General features: G+C 39.5%; 2 protein-coding genes across 2 annotated transcripts in view; one reads left to right on the top strand and one right to left on the bottom strand.

The window, feature by feature from the left end:
• Nucleotides 1-275: 275 nt before the first annotated feature.
• On the bottom strand, nucleotides 276-20897 carry rgs9a (regulator of G protein signaling 9a). Its single transcript, XM_030057633.1, has 17 exons — nucleotides 20673-20897; nucleotides 17715-17811; nucleotides 16479-16529; nucleotides 16213-16319; nucleotides 14849-14900; nucleotides 12748-12806; nucleotides 10987-11063; nucleotides 9694-9775; nucleotides 9330-9392; nucleotides 7411-7440; nucleotides 7187-7248; nucleotides 6575-6688; nucleotides 5588-5703; nucleotides 4909-4996; nucleotides 4018-4156; nucleotides 3578-3660; nucleotides 276-2944 (listed from the first exon to the last, which is right to left on the bottom strand). The coding sequence occupies exons 1-17, from the start codon at nucleotides 20739-20741 to the stop codon at nucleotides 2788-2790; spliced, it is 1446 nt and encodes a 481-aa protein (XP_029913493.1). The 5' UTR covers nucleotides 20742-20897; the 3' UTR covers nucleotides 276-2787.
• A 3483-nt stretch (nucleotides 20898-24380) lies between these two features.
• gna13b (guanine nucleotide binding protein (G protein), alpha 13b) overlaps nucleotides 24381-25090 on the top strand; it is a 38414-nt gene continuing 37704 nt past the window's right edge. The window contains exon 1 of the mRNA XM_030057634.1: nucleotides 24381-24680. Coding sequence (XP_029913494.1) covers nucleotides 24398-24680 — 283 coding nt within the window. The 5' untranslated portion in view covers nucleotides 24381-24397. The remainder of the gene's footprint in view (nucleotides 24681-25090) is intronic.

Raw genomic sequence — 25090 nt, 5'->3', positions numbered from 1 at the left:
TTTACCTATGAGTTTGTTTTTTTTCTAGGAATCAAGACGTTATACATCAAATCCTGACTGTTATTCACAATTGTGACTAACAGAGAATTTATTTTTTCCTCAGAGTAGTGTTTTTTTTCTTTGACTTTTATTTTTTTTATTACCAATTTGAATTAGCATTTTCCCAAGAGTGTATTATACTATTAATGCCTCAGTGGGAAGTGATCCCTGACCCTGACATGGATGGTGTCACCATTAAAACACACACTGTAGACACACTAATCAGTCTTCTGAGCTGGGTTATACTCATTTGCGTTTATTACATTGTAGAATTTGTAACCAGATTTACATACAAATCTCACAAAGAGCTGTTACAAAAAGCTCTTCCAGCTCATAAGCGCTCTGACGTACTATTGTGTTAGTTTGACTATAGTTAGTACAATAGATAGCACTGTTCAAATAAATAAATGGTGGTTAAAGCTTTCAGGCTAAGCTAAATGACCTCAAAAACAACATGGAAGTAGGTGGAACATGTCTTTTGGATAGTAATATGTTGTCAGTGTCTCATTTTCCATATTCCATTACCTCCATCATCACCCTGTAGATACTACAGCAGCAAACACTATATCTCCGACAAGCAGGATGTACACGCAGAAAAATAAAGGTGCTAACTGGACCTGAAAATGGTTCTTCGGGGTAATGCCATAGAAGAACGATTTTGGGTTCCACAAAGAACCTTTTAGCAAGAGGCTCTTTAAACAACCATTTGTGTAGATGGTCTTTAAAAGAACCCCCAAAGGTGCCTCAAAGAACCATCAAAAAATGGTTCCTTTCGGAGCCATAAATAATTCTTTGAAGCACTAACCAAAAATAGGTTCTTTAAAGAACCATTTTTAAGAAAATTCTTTGTGGACCCAACTGGTTCAGTTGGGTCAGAATTCAGAATTCTGAAAAATAAGTAAAGACTAATTTTTCAGAATAAAAGGTTCTTTGAGCATTTGAAATCAAATGATTATGGGTAAGTTGAAAACCAACATGTTGTTGGCCATTCCTCGACGTTCCTTTTTCCCTCATTCAGTTCCAGACAGGTATTAAAAATGTCAGCTGTGACATTTTTCACTGTTTTCTGATGTTTATAGACCAGGACATTAATCCATTCATTGAGAAAAACTAATCTGCAGATTAATCCAGAGAATAACTGTTAGTTGCAGTCCTAATTTCATGCTGCTTCCACAAAAAAACTCCATGGAGAACCTTTAGTACTTTAAAGAACCACATAAAGTATGTGAAGAACCATCTCCTCAATAAAAAGGTTCTTCAGTAGGTGATGGTTCTTTGTAGAACCAGAGAGCATTTTGAAGAACCATTTAAGAACCTGTGTTTTTCTGAGAGTATACATGTTGTTCGGCTCTGTCACTTCAGTATCACCTCATACTTGTGCAGTTTAATAAACAGGAAAAGACACGACTCTCCAGTACCTTTTATAAGAATAAAACAGCTCATCTATAAAATGCAATTTTTTTTTTTAAGATTATTTTTGTGTATTTGGTGCTTCATTAGATAGGTCGACTAGAGGCAGGAGGAAAGACGTGATGGCATGCAGCTAAAGGCCTGGGTGGCTTGGCCTCAGTGGTGGTACATGGTACCTGGTGAGTCCACAGTCCAGTCATTCATATGCCCTTTTTTTAATATGATATATTCTGTAACACAAAAGTATTCATTAATTTGCTGATACAAATCTTGATATTGCTTTTATATCTACTGAGGATATGAAAAACAGCTGACCTCAAACTCGATTATGCGATTTTGGTTCTATGCTATGGTAACAAGTAAGCAGGATGTAAAGTGTGTCACTGTTCTGATATGTTGTGCTGTGGCTGAGGCCTGAAAAAAGCAATGACAAGAACAATTGTGAACATTTGAAGCTGTGTGTCCTGGTGTGTTGCACAGCGCATAGAAAGACAAGAAAAGCAACCAAAATCGGACATTTGCAATGAGATTAGCATAACACTAGCAAAGACTGCGCTTCACCTCCAACAGCTAACAGCTCTAACAGCTCTATTTCTACTCTAGTGATGCCCAGTTGAAGCAGAAGCAAAGCTTGTTTGCAGATGATGGTTAGCTGGTCAGCCTCATCAAACATATTTTTTACTTATAATAACGCCTTGAATGCTACAAAGTGACCGTTGAAACACAATTTTTTTTCCGCTGCCTTGATCCCCATTGCAAACCCTCTCACCTCACAAAGTCAACAAGATGCCTGAAGTTGGTTTATGTGGAAGCTAGCCCAGTAGGCCTACCATGGCAAGTTACACATAAAAATGGCAGCCACTCCGACCATCCTGGCATGTTGATTTGAATGGAAAAGACTATCGTACTCTGTTTAAGTTCAGTGAGTCCATGCATCATTGGAATGTATAGAACTCATGGGTATCTGCCATTGCACCATCAGATAGCATGTTGTTTTTTTTTTTTTGTTTTTTTTAAATATGAAGCCCATCCTCATCCTCATTTCTTGGGAATTTGACTTTCTGGGAGAAGGACTGACAGTCCTCAGTCCATCCCTGTGCACTACACTGTGTTGGACTTCACCAGGATATCTAGAGACTGCTGGAGACACGCCTGCCATTTTGTTGTATCCATCAAACAAAAGTAATGATTTCTCACGTTTCCTTGTTTGTGATCATTTGCGAAAAAGAGCACAGCATTTCTATTGTTTTCATTGAATTGGACAGTGAAACCAACCCTTTGGTCAAAACGACATGCCCAGGCATGATGTGAGTGGCATGTCTCGTTTCACACTGCACTCTACTTCTTTCTGTCTATCTTGCTCATCACGGCCTTGACGTCGACGGGGGCGGATGCAATGGCGGCTTTGGCCCTCTCCTCCTCCTCCTGCTGCCAGAGGATGATGGGATGGATGCCCATGCCTCGGTTCCTGGCATTCTGCTCCACCTGGGAGTCACTAGAGTGGAAATAGAGAGATAAGCATGATTATAGACTTACCAGACAATAATGGAGACCCATTTACACCTGGTATTAATATAAGACCTGTATAGCTGGATAAGGGGAAAGTACAGAGGTGGATACTATATAATCAGCATGGGTGTAGAGACATCATGACTGTAGGTAAACAGCTTCATTGTAGGTGTCACTGTGGGTAGGGGTCATGTCTGCAGCGAAAGCCATTAGCAGATTCATTTGATTTCTTTCAAAAACGTGGGGAAAAAACAGGACCTATTTTCCATGAAAAATTTTCTCAGAATTCTGAGATAATTTTCTCATTATTACAGCAAATACACTTACAATCCACTGACAATGAAGAAAACCAGAATGCAAAAAATAAGAGGTGTAATTAAAAGTATGAATACCTGAACAGAACATCCAAATACATAAGATTTGAAAAGCAGGTGTAGCTGATCTATTAGAGATGCAGCCCTTTATGTCCGTGGAACAAGATTTATTCTGGAAATTTTTCATGTGTTGTCAAAATGTGTATTATTTACATCCAATGATTTTTAGACATGTAACCCACAGACAGCACCAGGCTGTTGGTGGGTTATTCTCAGGTGTTTGGATCACTTCATCAGCCACTAACCTGAAGTTGTGAGGCTCGGGGTTCAGAGCCTTCTTCTGGATGTCCTTGTACACAGGAGACTTGAGGTAGCGAAAGAAAGTGTCCTGTAGCAGAGGAAAGAGCATTTAATGGCTTTTTATTCATTCATGCATTTAATTAATAATATTTAATCATTTCATTTTTTTAATTGATTGTTTTATGTAAGTGTCTAAACAAAATCCTCATTTGTTTCTTTCAAATATATACTTCAAAAACAGCTACTTTGGCCTATAAAGATGTAATTTTCTTGTTGGAAACGTAAAACACAAAACACAACATAATTATGGCATTACCAATACATGCTACATGCTAAGTAGTACTGAAAGTGACCCACCACACTGATAACTGCTCAAATTGAAATTCATTTTTAGGAAAAGCTGGGTGGCAGGAAAAGTCAGGCCGCCCCGTCACAACACTCTTGCCTTTTTCATGAGCATGAAGACGTGTGTCTGCGCAGCATCCAGGACGTAGCGGTGAGGGTGGTCCAAGCCCTTCACTGTCAGACCCATAGTCCTTCCATCAATGTTGATCCAGCGGGGGGCCCCTGGAGCCAAGAAGGTCCTGAACCCAGAAAAACACATGATGATCCATAATATGCACGCTAATCTAGAACTGGAATCAGTTTTATTAAGTAGGCTGGCAAAACGAGGAATTCAGCTTGTTGGTTGCCTCCAATTACAGAAATAAAAGTAGCAGATAAAAGAAATTTAGAATAGAAATTTAAGACATCACTCTTTTTGAAAGAGTATACAGAACAGTAAAATGTATAAACAAATGAAAATGCAGAATGCACATAGCTTTCTGTTGCAACCTAGCTGATTGCAGATTGCATTACAGTACTATGGAAGAAAATCATTGACAGAAAGATATATGGATCAAGTCATCAATCTAGTCACTATCCCTCTGATTTCCATCATGGAGCATCAAGGAAAATGTCAAATTCCAGAGGAATTCCAGCTGGCTGTACTCGTCACAGCAGAGAATTGGCAGATTGCCAGTGGAGATTTCAGGGCTGCCTTCCAGGGCTGCAGTTTGTGACCTCATGTTGCAGAGCTGCCCCACAGACACCACTGTGCCAGAGCAGGTTAGCAGGATGGCTGCTGACACGGTGACAAACATTAAGTAGCTTATATCATTTGTACTATAGTGCCATGCGAGGTAGCCAAGCACTGCAGAGTTCCTAATGCATGCTTCTTGGGTTCCTGCTTGAATTGAACTGACCAAAGGATACTAAGTGCAAGTACTTGTTACCTGCAGTACAGCGTAACACATACATACACAGATACACACTCTGTTGTTGTAATGAAACTCACTTGAAGATGGCCTCAGCTTTTGTAGACATGGAGGACGCAGTGCCCCACTTCATCTCCTCTGCTGCCTCCCAGAAAGCCAAGTTCTCCCCTGGAACACACATACACACACACAATGATGTAATTCACACACCAATTCATCAATTCACCAGTTCAAGTCACCAATCACCAGTCATTTCATATCCAAACTCTGCAACAGGATATTCATTCAATTTTTACAAATATACTTGACTTTGGCTGGAACTCTGGAGGAAACTGAGAGACATATTATTGCTAATGTTTGTTCATTTTGATCCAAAGTAATTACTTCTAGTTAATGTGCCACAAAATGAAGTGCTACCACTTTTCCTACAACCTAAAAGCCACTCTAAAAAAGTTGCCTTCTAAGAAAGTAAAACAAGAGTAAAATAAAAGCCAATAATACATTCATCGTTCTCGAAGCTCTCAGTGTAGTGTCTGATCATTATATTTTGGATCTGAGATTATTAAATTTGTCTCTAATTACAATATAATTTCGCACTATAATGTCAAATTACAGTATAGTTTGGGTTGAACATGGCATTATATGAGGTACTGAGGTATCGACCTACCATAAATTTGGTACCCCATCTGTGACACATGTATGCTTAGCTAGATTACACAATCCAGTCTGTAATGTGACCTTTGAAATGTTTGAACATACCACTGAACTCCTTCTTGAGGAAGATCTTGAAGTCGTCTCGTCCCCGCAGGTCGCTCAGCAGCTCAAACAAGCTGAAGGACCAGCGCTCTACTCGCATCTTAGTGGGGACATCAACTCTGTAGGCAGACACAATCTGTGTGATTTACTAAGAGTCCCACTGCTAGCAGGCTACTGGTAACCTTAGTATCCACCAGTGTTGGGAAAGTTAATCAAAAGAAGTAATCATGTAAAGTTACGGTGCCCATTTTATTCATGTAAATACAATTATTTGTGAAAGTACAATCAGCTTTTCTTTTTTTTTTTTTTTTTTTTTACCATACAGAGGTTTCCTGCAGGTGCTACCTGCCAGATCTACTAAAAAGACATTTAATTTACTCAAAAAAAGGTACCTAGACTTTTTATTTTTTTGATATTAGCATAATCGTGTTTATTCATGCGCTGTAAATCTTAATTTTAGCAGCCCAGAGGAGCACCATATTTCACCACCTTGTATACTCATATTACGCCTGGGTAACAATACGATCCAACCAAAGGTATGTGTAGCATTTTTAACTGTCAAATCAATTGTGGTTCTGTGATTAGGGTTGTAATAATCTAATATAAACACCTGGGAGCAGGATTGAGACAATTGTGAGATGATGTGGAGCCTTCCCCCTCCTCTGCCTCAGCCATCTCTGATGTTTTTTGGCTTTACTTTTGGCTTTAATGCTTCCACTTTTGTTTTTCTTGCCTGAAACTGTGAAATCTTTAGTTCTTTGTCCTAAAAGCAATTCATCACATTTCACATCACGTCCATCCTGGTGGCTCACAATGTAAAATTCGGTGTTGAAGCCAACAGAGACTGCCAGGTTTGTCAGTAATGGCCTTGTTTGTTTGTCGTAAAATTGACACCTCCAAATTAATTATACTACTGATAAGATGTTAAAATTGTACATGCAGCCCCTGTAAGGTGAAATCAGTCAGAGAGTCCAGTGTAGCAGCCTTCACCTTCTCGTGTTCAGATTCCAGTATGCATCACTTTCCGTTTGCCAGGGGTTGCTGGGTAGACAGGGAGCCAGGAATGGGTCATGGTTTTTGTAGTTTGTGATGTACTTCACCATTCTGCAGAGACAAATCTACTGTCAGAGCAATGAAGCATCCACATTTCCAAGGAATTATAAGATTATAATGTGACCAAACACATTTGAATTCACCAGGAGACAGAGCACATGGTTTGATCTGTAAAACAGGACTTTCTGACCTTCAATCACACAAGAAAATAGTTATTGTATTGTTTTTTTTTTCTTTAACGCTCAGCTTTTATTATTTTTTATTGTTTTTACTTGATTTCTGGATATACAAATTCTGCTACTCATCATTCAACTCAATCTGTTAGCTGGGGGAAAGTCCAACTCAGTGGCAGGAGGCTAACAGTTAGCATTTGGAGCATCCAGCCAGTATCCAGCACTCAGTAACAATGAGAGGAAGATAGCACCACTGCTGTCCTACAGAACAGCTAGGAGGGAGTGAAATAATCTCAAATTTTTCAAAATGGGTGAACTCTGCCTTTAATTTCAAGCCCTGTAAAGGCTCCCATTCTAAGGTATCAGAAGAACTTACGCTCCGAGGGACACACTAGATTTGACCTTTGACCTCATGATGGCTTGTTGGTAGAAAATGTTCTAGAAAGGAAAAGAACAGGGTGATGTTGTCATGTGAAAGTCATTACCAACACAAAAAGCTCCAGGCTACTCCATGATCAGATCTACCAAATGAGGTGACGATTTTAACTACTCGCCAAATGTTATGTTAAACCTCACAAGTTACTGATTGTTTTCACTTACCATCCGTCTGTACTCGTCGTAACTGATTTTCTAACAGACAACGGGAAAAATAATTTGTCATCATAAGCAGGAATAGACGATGTATCCATGAACATGAATGGCAATTGCATAGCTGTTATAACAGCAGGTTTCAACAAAGACGTACACACTGAAGCTATGCAGTGTTACACCTACATTAGGACAAAGCTCTTGAAGCTACTACGACACACGACACACAAAGGAACAGGGAACTGACAAGAAACAACACCAATAGTCCAGTGGGGTGTGTGTTTATGTTGGCATAGGTACTCAAACCAATTTGAAATTTTCCCCAGAATTAAGTTAATGTTCCTATAACCAATGATAAATATGCTCTACATCCAACTTTATAAACTGTGGTAAACTGTGGTGTTAATTTACAATAACAGTCATCCTTGTTTGTCTTGTCTAGTTTTAAACAGATATTAGGCCAGAATTGGCCTTTAATTAAAATTTAGTGTCTTCCAGCTCTGATATGATGGATATGATGTAGTTGGACTGGATTGCAGAAAATGTTACAATAAACTCCATCATGGCATTGTGATTGACTCCACCTAAGTTTCAGTGGATAGTTTTTATGGCCTTAAAGCCATTCTAGAGGATTTTTCACTCTAATAAACATAAAATTCACTGGATAATTGTGATGTGTTCAGAGATTTTTGGAAGGAAAACATGAGTATGGCCCTCATAAAAATGTTGTGCATGCTTATTGGAGTGCTCATGTGTTAAGTGTTTGCTCCCTGGTCTTCATCAGTGCAATTAGAGACTGAGATGGAAAAGAATCTGGAAGGAAAGATAAGAGGAAAAACAAGGGAGAATACAATGAATGGAAAAGATCACTTAACATTGTGTTGATTTCCTTACCAGATTTCTAGTTTTGTCTCTGTCACCCAAACATAATGGACAGTCGCTAATACAAGTCCTCATAAAACATAACAGTAGCAGTACTACCATGTGAAAAATCTGCGGCTCAGTAATTTGGCATTATTCATGAATCGATCAGGCTGCGATTACCATGAAGGAGCCACATTACTTCTGCCTTACTCCGAGTAAGAGCCCAGGTGGCGGCCAGTGGAGCCCAACATGTTAATTAAACATCACATATACCTACATCCAGCCAGCATCCAGCCAGTATCCAGCACTCAGTAACAATGAGAGGAAGATAGCACCACTACTGTCCTACAGAACAGCTAGGTAATATAACATTTTTCAAAATGGGCAAACTATCCTTTTAAAATCAGTACATAGAGTAATAATTGCAAATTTCAACTTTTTTTCACTTTGACTTTTATCTCCAGACACAGTAATGATGCTGCATACTAACAGGCACCTTGGAGTAACTTTGGAAGACCTTTATCCACAAGGGCACAAATATTGACTTGGCAGTCTTGAATTTGATAATCACCTTAACAAAGTCTGGGTCAAGAATCTTATAAAGAGAGTAAGCAGCAGTGGTGCCAAATTTGTTCAAAAAGTTGCTTAAAGTTGCCAGATGACATGACAAACTAATTTGCAAACAAATATATACTACACTAATGCTGCTCCCTTTTACACAAATACACATACACCTTCTCTCTGGAAGTGGAGGAAGGGACTATGGGGAGCGCTGTAATTATCACATCTTTGGATTAAACAATCAGGCAGTTCAAATCTGCATCAGCTGTACCAATTCATTGCCAAATGCCTTGGGAGTCAACACATCTCCTCCAAATAAAGAAAGGAGGAGAGCTGGAGCCTCCAAGTAAGACAGAGAGCTGGCACTGCTGCTCTCTCTAAGTGGATATGTCCTCTGAGATCAGCCAGCCCTTAGTCTCCATGTTAAGCTCCAGTAAGATTCTTAACCTCCTCCACTCTGTGTGTGTGTGTGTGTGTGTGTGTGTATGCCTGTACTGACCTTTTACCTGATCTGCACTGGGGTCGATTAGCCGATCTGGACCGTAGTCCATAGCACTGTGGGTGTAACGCTGGACACCAAGGACCAAGACAAGCAGGATTACATAATGATAATGATAATACATATGTACATACATACATACATACATACATACACACATAATCAAATTATCTGGTTTAAGAAAAAACAACAACTCATAAATATCCAGATGAAAAATAAATTTTGATCTCAGCCTACTGTACATTAGGCCTAGCCAGTAATGCCCTGGCCGATGATGGCAAACTGACAGGTTGTCTCATGGAGAGATTATAAATAATACGAGCAAACGCTGCATAAGTCAATGCAAAAATGCATCTGCTGCATTCACTGACCGGTGGCCTGTTCACAATCCAGTAGGCCCTCTCCTGACAGTCAAACACCACACGATCCGGCTTCTTCCTCTCCCTTGCAACCCTAAAACACACACACACACACACACAGAAAGATGCAGAGAAAAACTAGGAGGTTGACACCTTTCCATTAAAACCAGGTTAGTTATGTTACTTGAAAACACCATACCAGTGATTTTGAATGTTCAGCCCATTTACTACAGTTTAATACAGTCTTCACACCATATAATTCAAATCTCTCCATTTTCAAATTTGAAACAGTCATCACCATTCATAAACCCCAGAGCGGATAATTGGCTGCAAAAAAAAAAAGCAAATGGGACTATTTTCAAGTCCAAGTCAAAAATAATTTGAAGTCATCAAAACCCAACAGTGCTGCTGCTTTTAGGAAAACTAATGTGGATGACTTTGTTATGGTGATGGAACACTGGTGTGAAGAAAGTTTCAAGTCCCTTAAAGTTCACTTTCCTATCGTAGTGGAATGAATGGAAACCAATGAGGTAGGCAAAATGATATCAGGTTCTAAACATGCAGAATCACTGGTGTGGTCTTTTAAGGTTGATGCACCCTTGTTATAGGAAAAACCTTTTTTATGCATCATATTAGACACGTTTCCCTGTAATCCAGCAACATGTTTGGTATCTTTGGAAACCTTGGCATCTCCACTAGAATTTAAAATAAAATTTTGGATTTTGTTTTGAACAAAGCTCAGATCAGAGTTTTGGGTCGACTGGTTTCCATACTGTCTCCTGGGGGTGGTTTAGGAATAATGTGACCCATGCTTTGAGTGCTTTGAATGACTTCAGCTGTGTGGCCTGGTTTGAATGTGAACAACACCAGTGAGCTCTGACAACACCAGCCTTTGCTAAATTTAATTCTTTCCAGATATATGATTTTTATTTTTAAATTATTATTATTATTATTGTTGCTGTTGTTGTTGTTGTTGTTGTTGTTGTTGTTGTTGTTGTTATCACTTTTATTATTATTACTATTATTATTATTATTATTATTATTAGTAGTAGTAGTAGTAGTAGTAGTAGTAGTAGTACGTTCATTTGTTAAAACTTGAGATGGTTAAAAAGTATTTGAATCAGTGCTGCATTTTAGAAACAACAACAACAACAATAACAACAAAACAATAGTTTATGAAAAAAAAAAAAAAAAAAAAACCTGTTACCAGCCTTTTGAGAAAACTGGTTTATAAAGGAGAAAACTGGGTGACTGGTTAATTTGCCCCCCTTCCAGAACATAGATATTAGAGACTGTTACACATACTTGTACTGTTCAGTAGCCTGCATCACAATGAAATCCCACTTGTGGTTCAGCCATTCATGGAGGTGGTTGTAGTGTGCCTGTTCACAAAAAAAAAAAAAAAAAAAATTAGGACAGAGTACAACCACTCATCTACATGTCTGTGGAGGTTTGTCAGTCAGACAGGTCAGGTTTCTCCACATAAAATTGCGTGTCTCTAAAAGCTTATTTAGAAAATGCATGCATCCGTTTCAAACAATGTAACCGTCACTGCCCACATGCTTCCACATGTCCTTTACGTCAGCATGGTTGTTAAGCAATAAATCTTCTAGAGGGCAGCGCAGACTCAAAAGTTTCTGGCAACAACAAACATGGCGACAGTGCAGGAGGTCGTAATAATGGAGCTGCTGCAAAGAGGCAAAAGTGGAGGCGACGTTGTAGATGTTGGTGGTCAGTGAGGTCATTGAACACATCACCACAGGCAGACACACTATTCTTGTCTCTAATATTATCAATTTTTCAAATTTCCTTTTCATGTCTTGCTCATTGACTGGTCTTTCTTCAACTATTGGCTACACTGCCCCCATGATTTTTAGTGGTGCTGCTCCATTTAGTCGGTATCCATAAGCTTCCAGAAAATGTGCACAAATACAGATGAAATGACTACAGAGTATATTCATATTTAATGTTGAGCATAAATGAGCCTCAATATGACCCACAGGAGTGTTTCCTAAACTGGTAGCACATACAACCACCAGGAGCATCTCTAATCCAACCCAAAGAACCCTTTCCTTAGAAATCTATAAATGTGTATTTTAATGCCACATCATTGATTTAATCTGTAACTATCAATTCATGATTTACTCTCCTTCAGCAGAATTTAACAGAATTTTTTTTACAGCAATATTTACCTTGGGCTGTGGCCTAATTTCTTTCACCCTCAATATGCAAATTGTTGGGATGTCAATTAAACGCTTATGGGTTATCTCAGATTTGTGATTGGCAGATGTATTTCTATTTACCACATGTTGTGACACTGACGAATCCAATCACAAATCAAAAAAGATTTGTGGTGTGAACCCATTTTCAGATTTAAACAACTGTGAATGGTGAACTCCCTCTATTTAAAGGGCCATCTGCTACAGGCTGATCTGTGGTGCCAGGTGATGTCATCAAAAACAGATGCCAATTTCAGTTGCATGCTTTTGGTGTTTTTAAAAAAATCTTGTGGATCAAGAGAAAGCATCTTTGTGTTGTCGGTGCTTATGTGATGCTCATGTCATGCTCATGTGATGCTGGATTTATTGGATTTATTGTAAATACAGCTGGTTGACTGGGGAAAAAAACACTTGTGCCAACCTCCTAGTGGTAGCTAAAAATCAGAAAAACAGAAAAATTGCTGGACACGTTCACTCAAATTATTAGTTATTTTCACAATAACTCTGCTCACAAAAAGTGAGTAATGGTTACTACAGTTTGTTTATCGTTGATTTTGAATATAATTTATTTTTTTTACATGGGCAATCCAACAATCACTTCTTCCCATATGCAATGAATGTGGCATCAGAGTCCAGATGTGTCAGGACAAACAACATATATTGATGTCTGATGACATCTGAAAATAATCATGGTAGTAACAGAGGTAAAAACTGTCGGAGCTGTCATTATTGTTTTTATGGGTTTTACCATACTGTGAAAGTGGTCGGCCTAATGCACACACACATACAAACACAAATAAGCATGGAATGAATGGAATGTTAGCGCATGTTGAAACTGTATACGTACCTGCTCATAAGGTTCCAGCATACCTTTCTTGCGGATGTTCCTCTTTGCCAGATAAATGGCTACAGTCAGGGAAAAGGAAAGGGATTACAACAGTTTTCACAGCAATATTCCAATATATGAAACCTATCTATTGTACTAAGTATTTGACAGAGGGATAGTTAGAGGGAAAATGTGCTGGATGCTAGCTTGATGTTCCAAATGCTAACTGTTGCTAACTAATCTAAGTTATCTAATGCGAACCCTTTGAGACCTTCGTTTGAGAAAATTCATCTCAGAAAATTCACTTCCCATGTTTTTTTCTGAAGGTGTTGAGCAAACCAGCAACAAATTACCTGAACATTAGTAAAAAAAAAAAAAAAAAAAAAAAAAAAAAAAAAATATATATATATATATATATATACATATATATATATGTATATATATATATAGATAGATAGATAGATAGATAGATAGATATAGATATAGATATAGATAGATAGATAGATAGATAGATATAGATATAGATATCAAAACCATAGAAGTATAGAATATTTTTTTTTAATTAAAGAAAACTACATGAATGAGTGATACACTATATGGACAAAAGTATTGGGCCACAGCTCTTAATCACGGACCTCAGGTGTTTCATTCAGTCCCATTGCCACAGGTGTATAACCTCCAGCAGCTAGCCATGCAGTCTGCCTTTACAAACATTAGTGAAAGAACGTCTCGTTCTAAAGAGCTCACTGAGTTCCAGCGTGCTGCTGGAATAGTAATGTGATAGGAAGCCACCGCTGCAACAAGTCAGCTGCTGAAGTTTCTTCCCTCCTAGATATTCCACCATCAGCTGGAAGTGGGGTCACCAAGCGCTGAGGCTCATAGTGCGTAAAAGTGGCCAACACTCTGCTGACTCAGTAACTGCAGAGCTCCAAACCTCCTCTGGCATCAACATCAACACAGAAACTGAGCGCTGGGAGCTTCATGGCATGGGTTTCCATGGCCAAGCGGCCGCATGCAAGCCTTACATCACCAAGCGCAACGCCAAGCATCAGATGGAGCGGTGTACTCTGGACTCTGGAGCGGTGGAAATGTGTTCTGTGGAGTAACCAATCAGGCTTCTCTATGTGGCGGTCTGATGGACGAGTCTGGGTTTGGTGAAACCAGGAGAATGTTCCCTGCCTGCCTGCATTGTGCCGACTGTGCAGTTTGCTGGAGGAGGGATAACACTATGGGCTGGTGTTTCTGGGCTCGGCCTCGGCCCCTCAGTTCCAGTAAAGGGAAAATGCTTCAGCTCACCGAGACATTTTGGACAATTCTCTGCTTCCAGCTTTGTGGGACCAGTTTGGGGAAGGCCCTTTCCTGTCCCAGCATGACTGAGCCCCAGTGCACAAAGCAGCTCCATAAAGGCATGGCTGGCTGAGTTTGGTGTGGAAGAACTTGACTGGCCTGCACAGAGCCCCGACCTCAACCCCATCCAACACCTTTGGGATCAACTAGAACGGAGACTGTGAGCCGAGCCCTCTGGTCCAACATCAGTGTCTGACCTCACAAATGCTCTTCTGGATGAACGGACAGAAACTCCCACAGACACACTCCAACATCTGGTAGAAAGCTTCCCAGAGGAGTGGAAGCTGTTCTGCTGCAAAGAGGGACCAACTCCATATTGATGTCAATCCATATGGATTTAGAATGGGAGGTCAGAAAAGTTCCTGTAGGTGGAATGTGGAGGTGGCCCAATACATTTTTCTCCATACAGTGTATATTTATCATATCAGTGATGCTGGATCAGTGTCAGATTATATTTAGCCTCTTGTGAAAGGTGTCTGAAAGCAGTCTCACAAGCATTTAATTGAAATCTTATTGGTTGTGGGAGCCCTGTACTGAGGAAGGCGGGCTCATACAGGCACCGTGCCTGATCTGCCCCAGTGGGTTCCACGGTTCTGTTCCCTATTCAAGATGTGTGAAGCCAGTTTGAGGTTTCAACCAGAAACTTTAACCCTTTAACCTCTCAATCATGTGCCATCATGACCCAAGAGTTTACTGCGATTTTTTTTTCTCCCTCCAAAACAATAACTATAGCTGTTCCTGTCACCACTCAAGGCAACGAGGACATTACACCCACCATAGTCAGTGTCCTCTGCAACCCATTTCTGTGTAGGCCAGAAGTACGGGGTCTGGAAAAGTTGGGGTTAGAACAACTGGGGTTAGAGATATTCATTCACTCTGTACAAACATGTGAACAGCAGTGACAGCAACACTGACAATATTTCAGCAAAGTGTAATAAACAAACGAGACCATGGTGAAGACAGTTGGTCATCATTCTCAAACAATGGTATTATTAGTGACAGGGTTCCTCAGAATCAAAACCATTTGCCATAAACCCCATTGCTTCTTGTTGCAAAGAGGATGTTACTCCTTGGCACTGTTAGCTTTGAGCAAAGAGAGGAAAGGTACGAGCTGACAGTATCCAGTGTGCATTCCGACCAAATCAGCTGGTGTGAAGTTGAAACTCTGCAATCAGAATAGTGGAACTGGATTTAAAGCGAGCAAACTCAAAACACTTCCTGTTGTTTAAACAGTCTAGAAAACCCACCACCAAATCTGACCCAGTGGCACACAATATAAACCAGTGTACCAGCTGCCAATCTTCTTGGTGATGGTCTCGTTTGCTTGCAGTAATTGCAATGGTGTCTTGAAATTAAAGAACCATACCAGTGATTCTGCATGTTTAGCGTAATATCTACAAAATGTATATATTTCATTGTTTCTGCTAATCTTTGCCCCAAAGCAAGCAGTTGTAGTTTAGAACGCCGATATCATTTTTCCCTTTACCCAGCCATTGGTTTCCATTCATTCCTGAACCTGGCTCTGGGTGGGCAGCCATCAGCCTCGACTGGAAGTTACAGTGGTTTGAATTGGTTTCCATTCATGCTACTACAATATGAAAATGAATTTTCAGAAACTTCTAACTTTCTTCACACCAGTACTCCATCACTGTAATAAAGTCGTCCACATTAGTTTTCCTAAAAGCAGCAGCACTGTTGGGTTTTAGTGACTTGAAGTTTGCCAGGGAAAATAGTCCCCTGGGGAAATATTTGCTTTCCAAGGCCAACTATCAGTTCTGTGGTTTATGAATGTTGGGGACTTTGTTAGCCACAGAAACAGAACATTATAAGGTGATTGTTTCAATCAAAAATTCAATTTTGAAAATGGAGAGATTTTGATTATATGTTGCAAAATTTAGTATCCCCATATGATTTGCAAAATGGTTGCAATGTAAAATGGGTGGAAATTGTAATAAATGGGCCAGACCTTTAAAATCACTGGTATGGTCAGTCAGTGTCATGATTTATTGATGTCAGCACGTTAAACTCCAGGAGAATGTGCAGGACATGATGTTTTGGAGACTGTTCACGGTAATATGTCGGTTGTAAAATAGAATGTCTCAATATTTCTAATTTCATGCAAAGAGGTTCTTATTTTACCTGGAAGCGGTAGAGACTGGCATCATTGCACATCACCAGCTTCTTGTGGTTCTGCAGAGGGTAGATGTAGCCGTAGGCCACCAACATGGTGGCAAAGGCCTGAGCCTCTTTAAAAACAGGTGAGGGAAAACAGAGAAGGAGGGAGGACAAGAGTGGCAGAAGGCAAAAAAAATCACCATCTATGTGACAGATACGTTTTCCCTTTCCAGTCAGTATGTGATTGTTGTGTCTTATTTCAGAGCGTACAACATGGAGGACAGATGTACCTTCCTGAGTGATCTTCATCTTATTGACAATCCATGCGACGATGTCCTTACCTGTGTGGGAAGAGGGGAATATTTGATGTTACATTACAGGAAGCTGGCTACAACGGCATATTGGGGCCATTGCAGGGAGAAAAAAATATGAAGCTGGGGGAGGAAGGTGGAATCAGAAAAAAAATCTGAATTTCTGAGATTAAAGTTGTAAATTTATGAGAAATGAACACAAATGTTCTCTGGGATTAACATGGCAAATTTTTAAATTTAATTTTGGGAAGAAAAACTTCCCAAACTTTGAAAACTTCTCAGTTAACAATTTTAAAGTTTTTTTTTCTCATAAATTTGTGTGTTTTTTTCTAAAAAGTTTATGACTGCAATCACAGAAAATTCTGAGTTTTTTTTCTCAGAATATTACTCCCCTCGGTATTTTTCCCCCCACAGTGGCCCTAAAATGCTGTTGTAAGATAGCAGAGTGCAGGCACAGAAATCTCATTTCTAAATATCCTTTTTAGCTTTTACTTTTCTACTTTTTTATAAAACATTTCTTAAATACAGTTGTTAAAATTTTATTGTGCTGTTTTAACCTCTGTACAGCTCATTGGATCTACCTCCTGCAAATTACCTCCAAATTGCCTTGCTATTTACTCACACAGTAAATGAAATTGGCTCTATTCTATATCAGATAAAAAAAAAAAAAACACTCTGCCTTTAGACAGTCATTCACTGAAGGTGCTTGTCTAAAACCACATGGAGCCCATGCAGCCACACTGAGCTTCCCCTCGCTGGTTTAGCCCAGATTAGACCACTTTGGCTCTTAAAGCACTACCCAGATCTCATCCAATTGCGGGCTGCCTTATTTAGCCTGTGTTAGCAGCTTAGCTGGCCAAGGCAGCCTTACACAGTCGGTGGTTTGACAAATGCAATTAGGAAATATTGCATCGGCTGGAATTTGTCATGTTTTCCCATTGATAATCACTGATTTTCAAAAGTTATAACTGTAAAAACACAGGGTGTTGGCAAGTTTCCTGCCTGAAATTCCACTAAAGACCAATTTAAAAATCAAAGAAAACTGTCATAACCAGCCTGTTTTTGACTGAACATAGCTAATGAAAGTTGTGAAAGTATAAATGGGCAGAATGAGAGAAAGAAAAATGGGAAATTGTGAGTGAAAAGTAAGACTTCTAATAACTGAGTTTACGCCTTGCTTTATCACTTTCACTCTTATGGGTGTGTGTGTCTCACCAGCGATGACGTGGGGGATGGTAGTGACGTTGAGTTTCTGCTCGGCGCCTTTAACCCCACTGCTCGGGTTCTGCATCTCCACCACAGTATTCTCCAGCTGGAAGAAAGAGGGCAGAAACCAGGCTTCACTTGTCTCTCCAAAACTCATACTGTGCACTAATACAGGGCTTTTCAAACTTTTTCATGTTCTGGACCCCCAGCTTGACTCTCAGAATCAGAATCAGAGGGTGATTAAGCAAATTAGGACAAAATATCAGAACATATAGCCAAAAAAAAAAAAAAAAAAAAAAAAGTAAAAAATTGTAACACATTTAAAAACAAGCCAAAGGAAAAAATCTTTAAAAACTAAAGGAAAATTAGTATAAAAAGATTGCAAGAAAATTGTCAGAAAATTTTGAAAAAATTTGAAAAAAAAAAAAAATTCAAGACAATGGCCAGAAATTTGGCAAAAAAAAAAAAATAAATGAAATATATCAGAAAACTATATTTATAACAATTAACATAATATATTTAAAGATTAGATCACTGATGCTGGAACAGATTTCTTGTGTTTATTTGTGAAATGCATTCACATGTATTTAAAACTCTTGCTCATTTTGCTGAGGACCCCTTGCCAGACCCTAAAGATCTTTGAAAACCATTGGACACACATCTGGACTCAACAATGATCACACTGTAGCTCTAATCATGGCTGGACGGTTGAGGAACAGGATAGGGATGCCAGCAGAGAATATCTGGTAGAATTATCTTTCTTACCAGCCTCTTTGCTAACCAGCTTTGAAGAATTTGACCTTTAATACCAACAAATCCTAATGTGACTTCAGTAAACTGCACACATAAGCCAGGCTTGACAGATTTACATGGTGTGCAACATTTTACATCAAAAGATACCAAAGAGATGAAGAGACGCCAGTGAGGTGAGTCCAGCTTCTCTTCACAAAGCTCCTTTGATCTCCTGAATTTCAGGAAAAGACAGAAGGGAGTACTAGAAAAAGAAAATGTGTCTTGAAATTGCTGAAGAGTTGTTGAAGGCTGGGTTTGTTAGAACCTAGGACCAATGCTAGAGTCAGTGGTCAGTGACCTGGAGACACCTCCGTCACAATGGTTCCACTCCAAACTGCTGCAAATGCAGACCAGTTCACTTGTTGGGTTCCAAGAATCCTGAACAGATGCATCTCAGTTTAGTTTTTAGGTAACAGTCTCATCATAGTTTGATGAGACTGATGATGTAAAGATGTAAAGTATGATTTAGGATAATAGTGAACACTCTCCATGGTCCACCAACAGAGCTCCTCGCTGGTATCACAGCGAGGTGGAAATCCTTAGCTCAGGTGTAGAGAGCCAATGTCCCTCAAAGGTGGGTCTTGCCTTTCCTCACAACTCACACAGCCATCAGCACAGGAGGTTTTCCAAAGCACCAATACATTGTCAGAACTGGCAGCCCCCATCTTTGAGTTAACAGCTGCCTTTAGAAAGGAAACTAATAACTGGCAAAATAAAGGAACACATCAACATCAGGTGTGTGTGGGGCTTCAAGTGCCAGCAGGCGGTCCCAGGACAGTAGAACAGTGTGTTGACCTCTAGTGGTGGGATGTGATCACAGTTTTTAACTTCATCACTCAGTATTTTATGAAAGCTAACTGTCTCAGGTCAGCTATTTGCTGTGGGTGGAGATGTGATGACCATATCATGTTCATGATATGTCATTTGTCAGTCTCATGTGAGCTGTGGAGAGGCTCAGGCTCATCCTCCAGGACACCACACTCAAAAGGATTGCCTCACAGAGTAACAGCACCACTTACTCAGGTGGTTCCTTTATTTTTGCATGAATGATTTTTGATTTCACACACAAAAAAGCAAAAATCATCATATAACTATATTTATAATTATTAAAATTAGACATTTAAAATAACATCACAAGAAAAAAAAATACCATGAAATTACACCTCAACAATTGTAAAAACACATAAAATTACCACAAAATTGCATCAAGAAAAGCAAGTGCAAAATATATATATAAAAAAAAAAAAAAAAAAAAAAAAAAAACACCACAAATTCCTTAGAAAATAAAACAGAACAAAACAAACAAACAAACAAAATAAAGTGAATTTTGATCTAATGATCTAAGTTGGCCATGCCAGGGTTGTTTTTTTCCTCTTACGCAGGTTATACATGACAGAATTTTCAGCCAAATCATGTTTTGTTCCACAAAAGGTCCTTAACGTTGGTTTACTTCATATTTTGGCAGCCCATGCTTGATCTTTTACAGCGTGAATTACAACGTTTGGCTTATTCAGGAAGAGATCCTCACAAGCCAAGCTTTAAAACAGTCCCAAGATCTGCCTCCTGTCTTCATGCTGCATTGCTTCAGCAGGCCAGGCTACATCTCTAAACTGGGGCTTTCTGCTGCAGCGACTCCCAGCAGCACAGACGCAAAACTAATTGGCTTTGAGGTGGAATTAGAGAGGATCTTTTACAAGCCACTGCTTTTGTGGTGGCGAAACAAATCATGTATAACTCATGGAAATATTATTTACTCACAGAGATATTTCAGGTAATAAGGGGAAAGGAAGGAGGAACTCATCATTTTGGGTTAAAATATTTAGAGTGGCACAATGTGTTTGAAATTAAAAGTAATTCTGTTCTGTCTGGTTAAAAAAAGAAGATTGTCACCACTTCTGATAGAATATAAACTTGTGCTCCAGGTGTTTTTTTGTTTGTTTGTTTGTTTTAGCAAAATGAAAACAAATGTAAATTGAATACAGATATAGTAAATGACCAGTAACTTTGGTAATTAATGTTGTGTTTAAAACTCATCCACATTTGGATTTCTGATTAAATTAGGAACAATTACCGTATATTACCAATTAAATATCATTAGTTCATGTGACAGGTGGATCACAAAACACTGAAAATCTTTAAACGTGAGTAATAATATTGACAAAAATATCCACTCACCTTTTTGAGGCAATGAATCCGGGGCTGGTAATGCTGCCCGCGGTTTGGACGGGCGGTTCTTATCGTCATGTTTGCAGAGGAATAAAGACCAAATCAGACTTAAAGAGTAAATCCTGGTTGAAAAGATCCCAGATATGAAATATAGTTGTTGACAGAGAAATGTGTGTGTATGTGTGCGTGTGTGTGTGTATGTGTGCGTGTGTATGTGTAAGGTGAGTATGAACACACCCTCTTGTCTGGGGATTGTAAGGCAGGCTTGGAGGGGTGGATTTATCCTCCAGTTGGCTGGAGCAGGCATCATCCCACAAAGAAAAGCCTGCGTGGGTGGTCCTTCAGTAAACCTGTGTTATATGTTGAAGAAATTAAGATTTCTCGCTACGACTTTTCATCTTTGTGTAATGTGTTACTAATACATTTAAATTAGGTTTTATGATGAAATTTTATTACATAGGTGTTTTTTTTTTTTTTTTTTTTTTTTTTCCAAACTAGAGTTGAGACATTTTAAGTCATTACAAATCAGATCTGGTCCAGTCATTGTCATCCACATCTGATAGAATGGATATGATGCAGTTTGAGTCATTACACGAGAATGTGTGAATATGTTAGAATTCTAACTATAGTAATTATTGATTTTTTGAAACTGTCATACATGGGTACGAATATAGCATCAATGCTGTGTTTTAAAGACCCATGTTAAAACAGAAAGGGTAGTGGCCCCTGTCCAAACATATATTATATTGTACATATTGTACTTATACATTTTATAAACATACTATAAAATATACAATTTATTACCTCTGCCAATAGAGCTGGATGGACTGTTTATTTATTTGTTTGTTAGCAGGATATCTCAAAAAGTTCTGAATGAATTTGCACAAGACTTTGAGGAAGGTTTAGTCATACGCCAAGACAGAGCAGATTATCTTTTCATGCTGATTGGTCAAGAGAGTGGAGCTGTGGGCAGAGCGGAGCATATAACTAAGCATATAAAAAAGCATAGAACTTTTGAACGGATTCACATAATATGGCTGAAATTTGGAGAAAGCTTGGTCGTGGGGCGAGGAAGAGCTGATCACGTTGATTGTCCTAAATGGGGTGTGGCAGTGGGCGTGGCCTACCACAACAAGGTGCATAACTTCCAAACAGATTGACATAAGACTGCAAGATTTTGTGGACAGTTTGGTCATGAGCCACAGAGGAGCAGATGAACTTTTCATGACAACTGGCCAAAATGGGGCGTGACCTATCACGAAAAAGTGCCCAACTTCCACATGGATTCATGTAATGGCAAAAATTTGTGGAAAGCTTAGCCATGGGGCAAGGAAGAGCTGATTAACCTTTCACACTGATTGGCCAAAATGGAGTACAGTGGTGGGCGTGGCCTATCACAAAAAGGTGCAGAACACAAGCAACAGAAATACTCTTTAAATCAACCACGCACACATAACAGCTTGAATTAAACAAAAACCATTAACTTCAACTAAAAGCATGAAAAGTAAGAACTGACAAAGTTTAATATGGTCGACTGTGTGACGTGGAAATGGCACATCTTGACTAACTATATAACCAGTGGTGTGACGTTTCCACGAGGTGGGGATGCGGCCTCAAGGCAGCTCTGTGTATTTTGGCCGTGCACATGGGTCATATAATGTAGCAGACGGCCAGCTGCTAGTGGCTAGCTGTTTCTTATAAAAAAAAGTCTATTTTGATCTTGATATTTATCACCACAGTTGTACAACTTTAACAAAGAACTCTGGACATTAATCAACACCCAAAACAAGAAATACAGCAAAAGTCACAGGTACAGACATATTTCCTGTAGTCCCTGTGGCAGAAAATCATCTGATCTGGCAACATTGGGTGTAATATTTCCTACCCCGGATGGAGTTATTTTCACCAATCACAGGCCACTGGGAAAAGCTGAACATATTACATGCATGCCACTGCAGGACAGAGAAAAGTACACAAGGACTGTATGCAGAACTTTTCACATTAGAAATTTATATGCACACAACACAACAATAACAAAAACAATTTCTCATTATAATATTTGTTTCAGGTAAAAACTTCAGGTCATTAAAATATATCTATCAGCATAGGTAACGAGGGGAAATGTGGAAATATGTCCATTTTTGCGCCGCTGTGGTGTGGTTTGTTCAAATGTAGCTCACAGCTGCTAATGTATTTAACCGTTATTACAGAACACTTATTACAGAGTGCTGTTGTACTACATCTGTGCTAACGGGATGCCCCTTGTCCAATCAAATCACTTGACTAGAACGTCCTGTTGTAGAATTTGCAATCTTTTTTCATTTTTAAAGATTTATTTGTTTCCCCCTCAGTCTTAAAATAGAAACTTGACAGTGTTAAACATAGCTTTTCATTAACTATTGTAGATTACTCTTGTTACTGTCACAAATCCACAATCTGACTTGTAGTTGTTACTATATTATAAAACTGAGACATTAGATGATCAGGTCTGTCTAACAGGACTAAGTTCACATTATCCAAAAAGCTCTCCAGGCCCCCTGGTTGTTTTCCAGCTAGCTGAACAGCTGAAACATATGAGTTACTCTTTTTTGGTACTTTGTCTACTCCTAAAATTAGGCCTATTCAGATTTATTAATCTCAGAGAGAGAGAGAAAGAGAGAGAGAGAGAGAGAGAGAGAGAGAGAGAGAGAGAGAGAGAGAGAGAGAGAGAGAGAGAGAGAGAGAGAGTGTTTGTGTGTGTGTGTGTGTGTGTGTGTGTGTGTGTGGTGTTGGCAGGGGGCATAATTAAAATAACTGGATACTTCTACCATTTCCAGATGGTGAAATAAATAATCAGTCATGTTCAGCTGGTAGTAAAGGTGAAAGAAGCGCTGCTTTTAAGGAAAAGACTACTAGAAATGTCTCTGCGACCCGCCCAAATATTTCTTCACATTGTTGAAGGCTGTGCGCGCTCACGTACTCCATCGTGAGCTCGCCTCGCCCGCCAGGACGCTGGACTCGTGTTGGATTCAGGTTCGCATGGGGAAAAAATCGCGGCGGTCTGCACAGCTGAGAGCAAACTATTTAGCGTCCATTCGAACTCGTTTCAAGACGTCAAAACCACATGACTGATTTTCTTTCTGCAGGCTTTGGTTGCTCCTAATAGACCTTTTTCACGGCAGCCGTACTGATACGAAATAGCAGATACACACGTGTTATGAAGGAAGCCAGCACACATGATAGCAGGACCCAGGCTCTGTTAGCCCTAAATAGAATGGAACCTTAATTAGTATCATTAGTAACACCTATGTTAACCCTGCAGTTTCATGTCAAAATGGCTGCGGTGGAAAAAGGTCTATTTGCTTTTTTTACATTCTAACTACACATTTGAGATCATGTTTTATAACATTGTTTGCATTGCCAAACACCACTGTAAATTCGGAAAGCTGTTGTGTCTTGTCATGGTATTAGCAGATTTATAATCACAAAATGACTTATGTGTTGTTTATGTCAGCTTTAAGAATGAGAAATCAAGGTCCATCACCAAGTAGAAATTCCCATTAGGGTAGGTGACCAGTGTCCTCCAGAAGATATAGCACGTGAAAGAGGACGTGAACTGTCTTTTGTAGTACAACCTGTTTCATTTAAAGAGAATGGTCGCATACGCCGTTTTTTCGCATGGCACGTGAACGCAACATCAGACTGGGGTGAGCTCAGCCCTCCCTGCTGTCTGTATCGATGAAGTTGTTTCAAAGATGGCGGATTTCCTGCCGTCCCGCTCCGTTTTATCTGTATGTTTTCCTAACTGTCTCCTCACAAGTGGCGAGGCAGAACAGCTGCGGAAATCTAAAGAGATAGACAAGTGTCTTAATCGAGATAAGACTTATGTAAAACGGTTAGTAAAGATCCTATTACTCGGAGCAGGCGAGAGCGGCAAGTCCACTTTCCTCAAGCAGATGCGCATCATCCATGGGCAGGACTTCGATCAGAGGGCCAAAGAAGAATTCAGAGCTACGATTTTTAGTAATGTTATAAAAGGTAAGACTACACAGAAGCGTCATTGTCTATTATATGGTGGCGTTGGCTTGTTTTGAACACTTTGGTCACTTATTTCGGCAGCTAGAGTCGTGATTGGGAAGTTGCACGCCAGCATTAAGTTAAAGTGAACATATCCTAACACCCATTGGAGGGGCATTGGCTCTGTGTGAGAAAGGCTAGCCAGGCTAGCTAGCTAAGCTACCAAGAAACGCCCATGTTATTTATGTTTGTCTACGGTGGGTCTAGGGAGGGAAGCTGTGCGTTTACGGGGCAGTCTTTTGTGTTAATTTAAGGATTTACTCCAGCCGATATAGCTTACTATTGCCCTGTGTCACTTGGAAAGATATTACGGAACACAACATGAAGAAAGGGGTTGATATTACCCTACTGTTTTCCTCGCAGCCAGTGTT

Source organism: Myripristis murdjan, chromosome 8, assembly GCF_902150065.1.
Source record: "Myripristis murdjan chromosome 8, fMyrMur1.1, whole genome shotgun sequence".
NCBI lineage: Eukaryota > Metazoa > Chordata > Actinopteri > Holocentriformes > Holocentridae > Myripristis > Myripristis murdjan.
The sequence above is the reverse complement of the archived record's forward strand: the minus strand, read 5'-3'. Positions and strand labels throughout refer to the sequence as shown.

What these genes read in the sequence shown, in the direction of transcription:
- rgs9a (XM_030057633.1), bottom strand. Translation starts at nt 20,741, where the DNA reads ATGACGATAAGAACCGCCCGTCCAAACCGCGGGCAGCATTACCAGCCC. An exon ending in TCGACCCCAGTGCAGATCAG is followed by an intron (nt 7,441 to 9,329) that starts GTAAAAGGTCAG and finishes GTTGTCTGTTAG; the next exon opens with AAAATCAGTTACGACGAGTA. An exon ending in TGGAATCTGAACACGAGAAG is followed by an intron (nt 5,704 to 6,574) that starts GTGAAGGCTGCT and finishes GTCTGCCTACAG; the next exon opens with AGTTGATGTCCCCACTAAGA.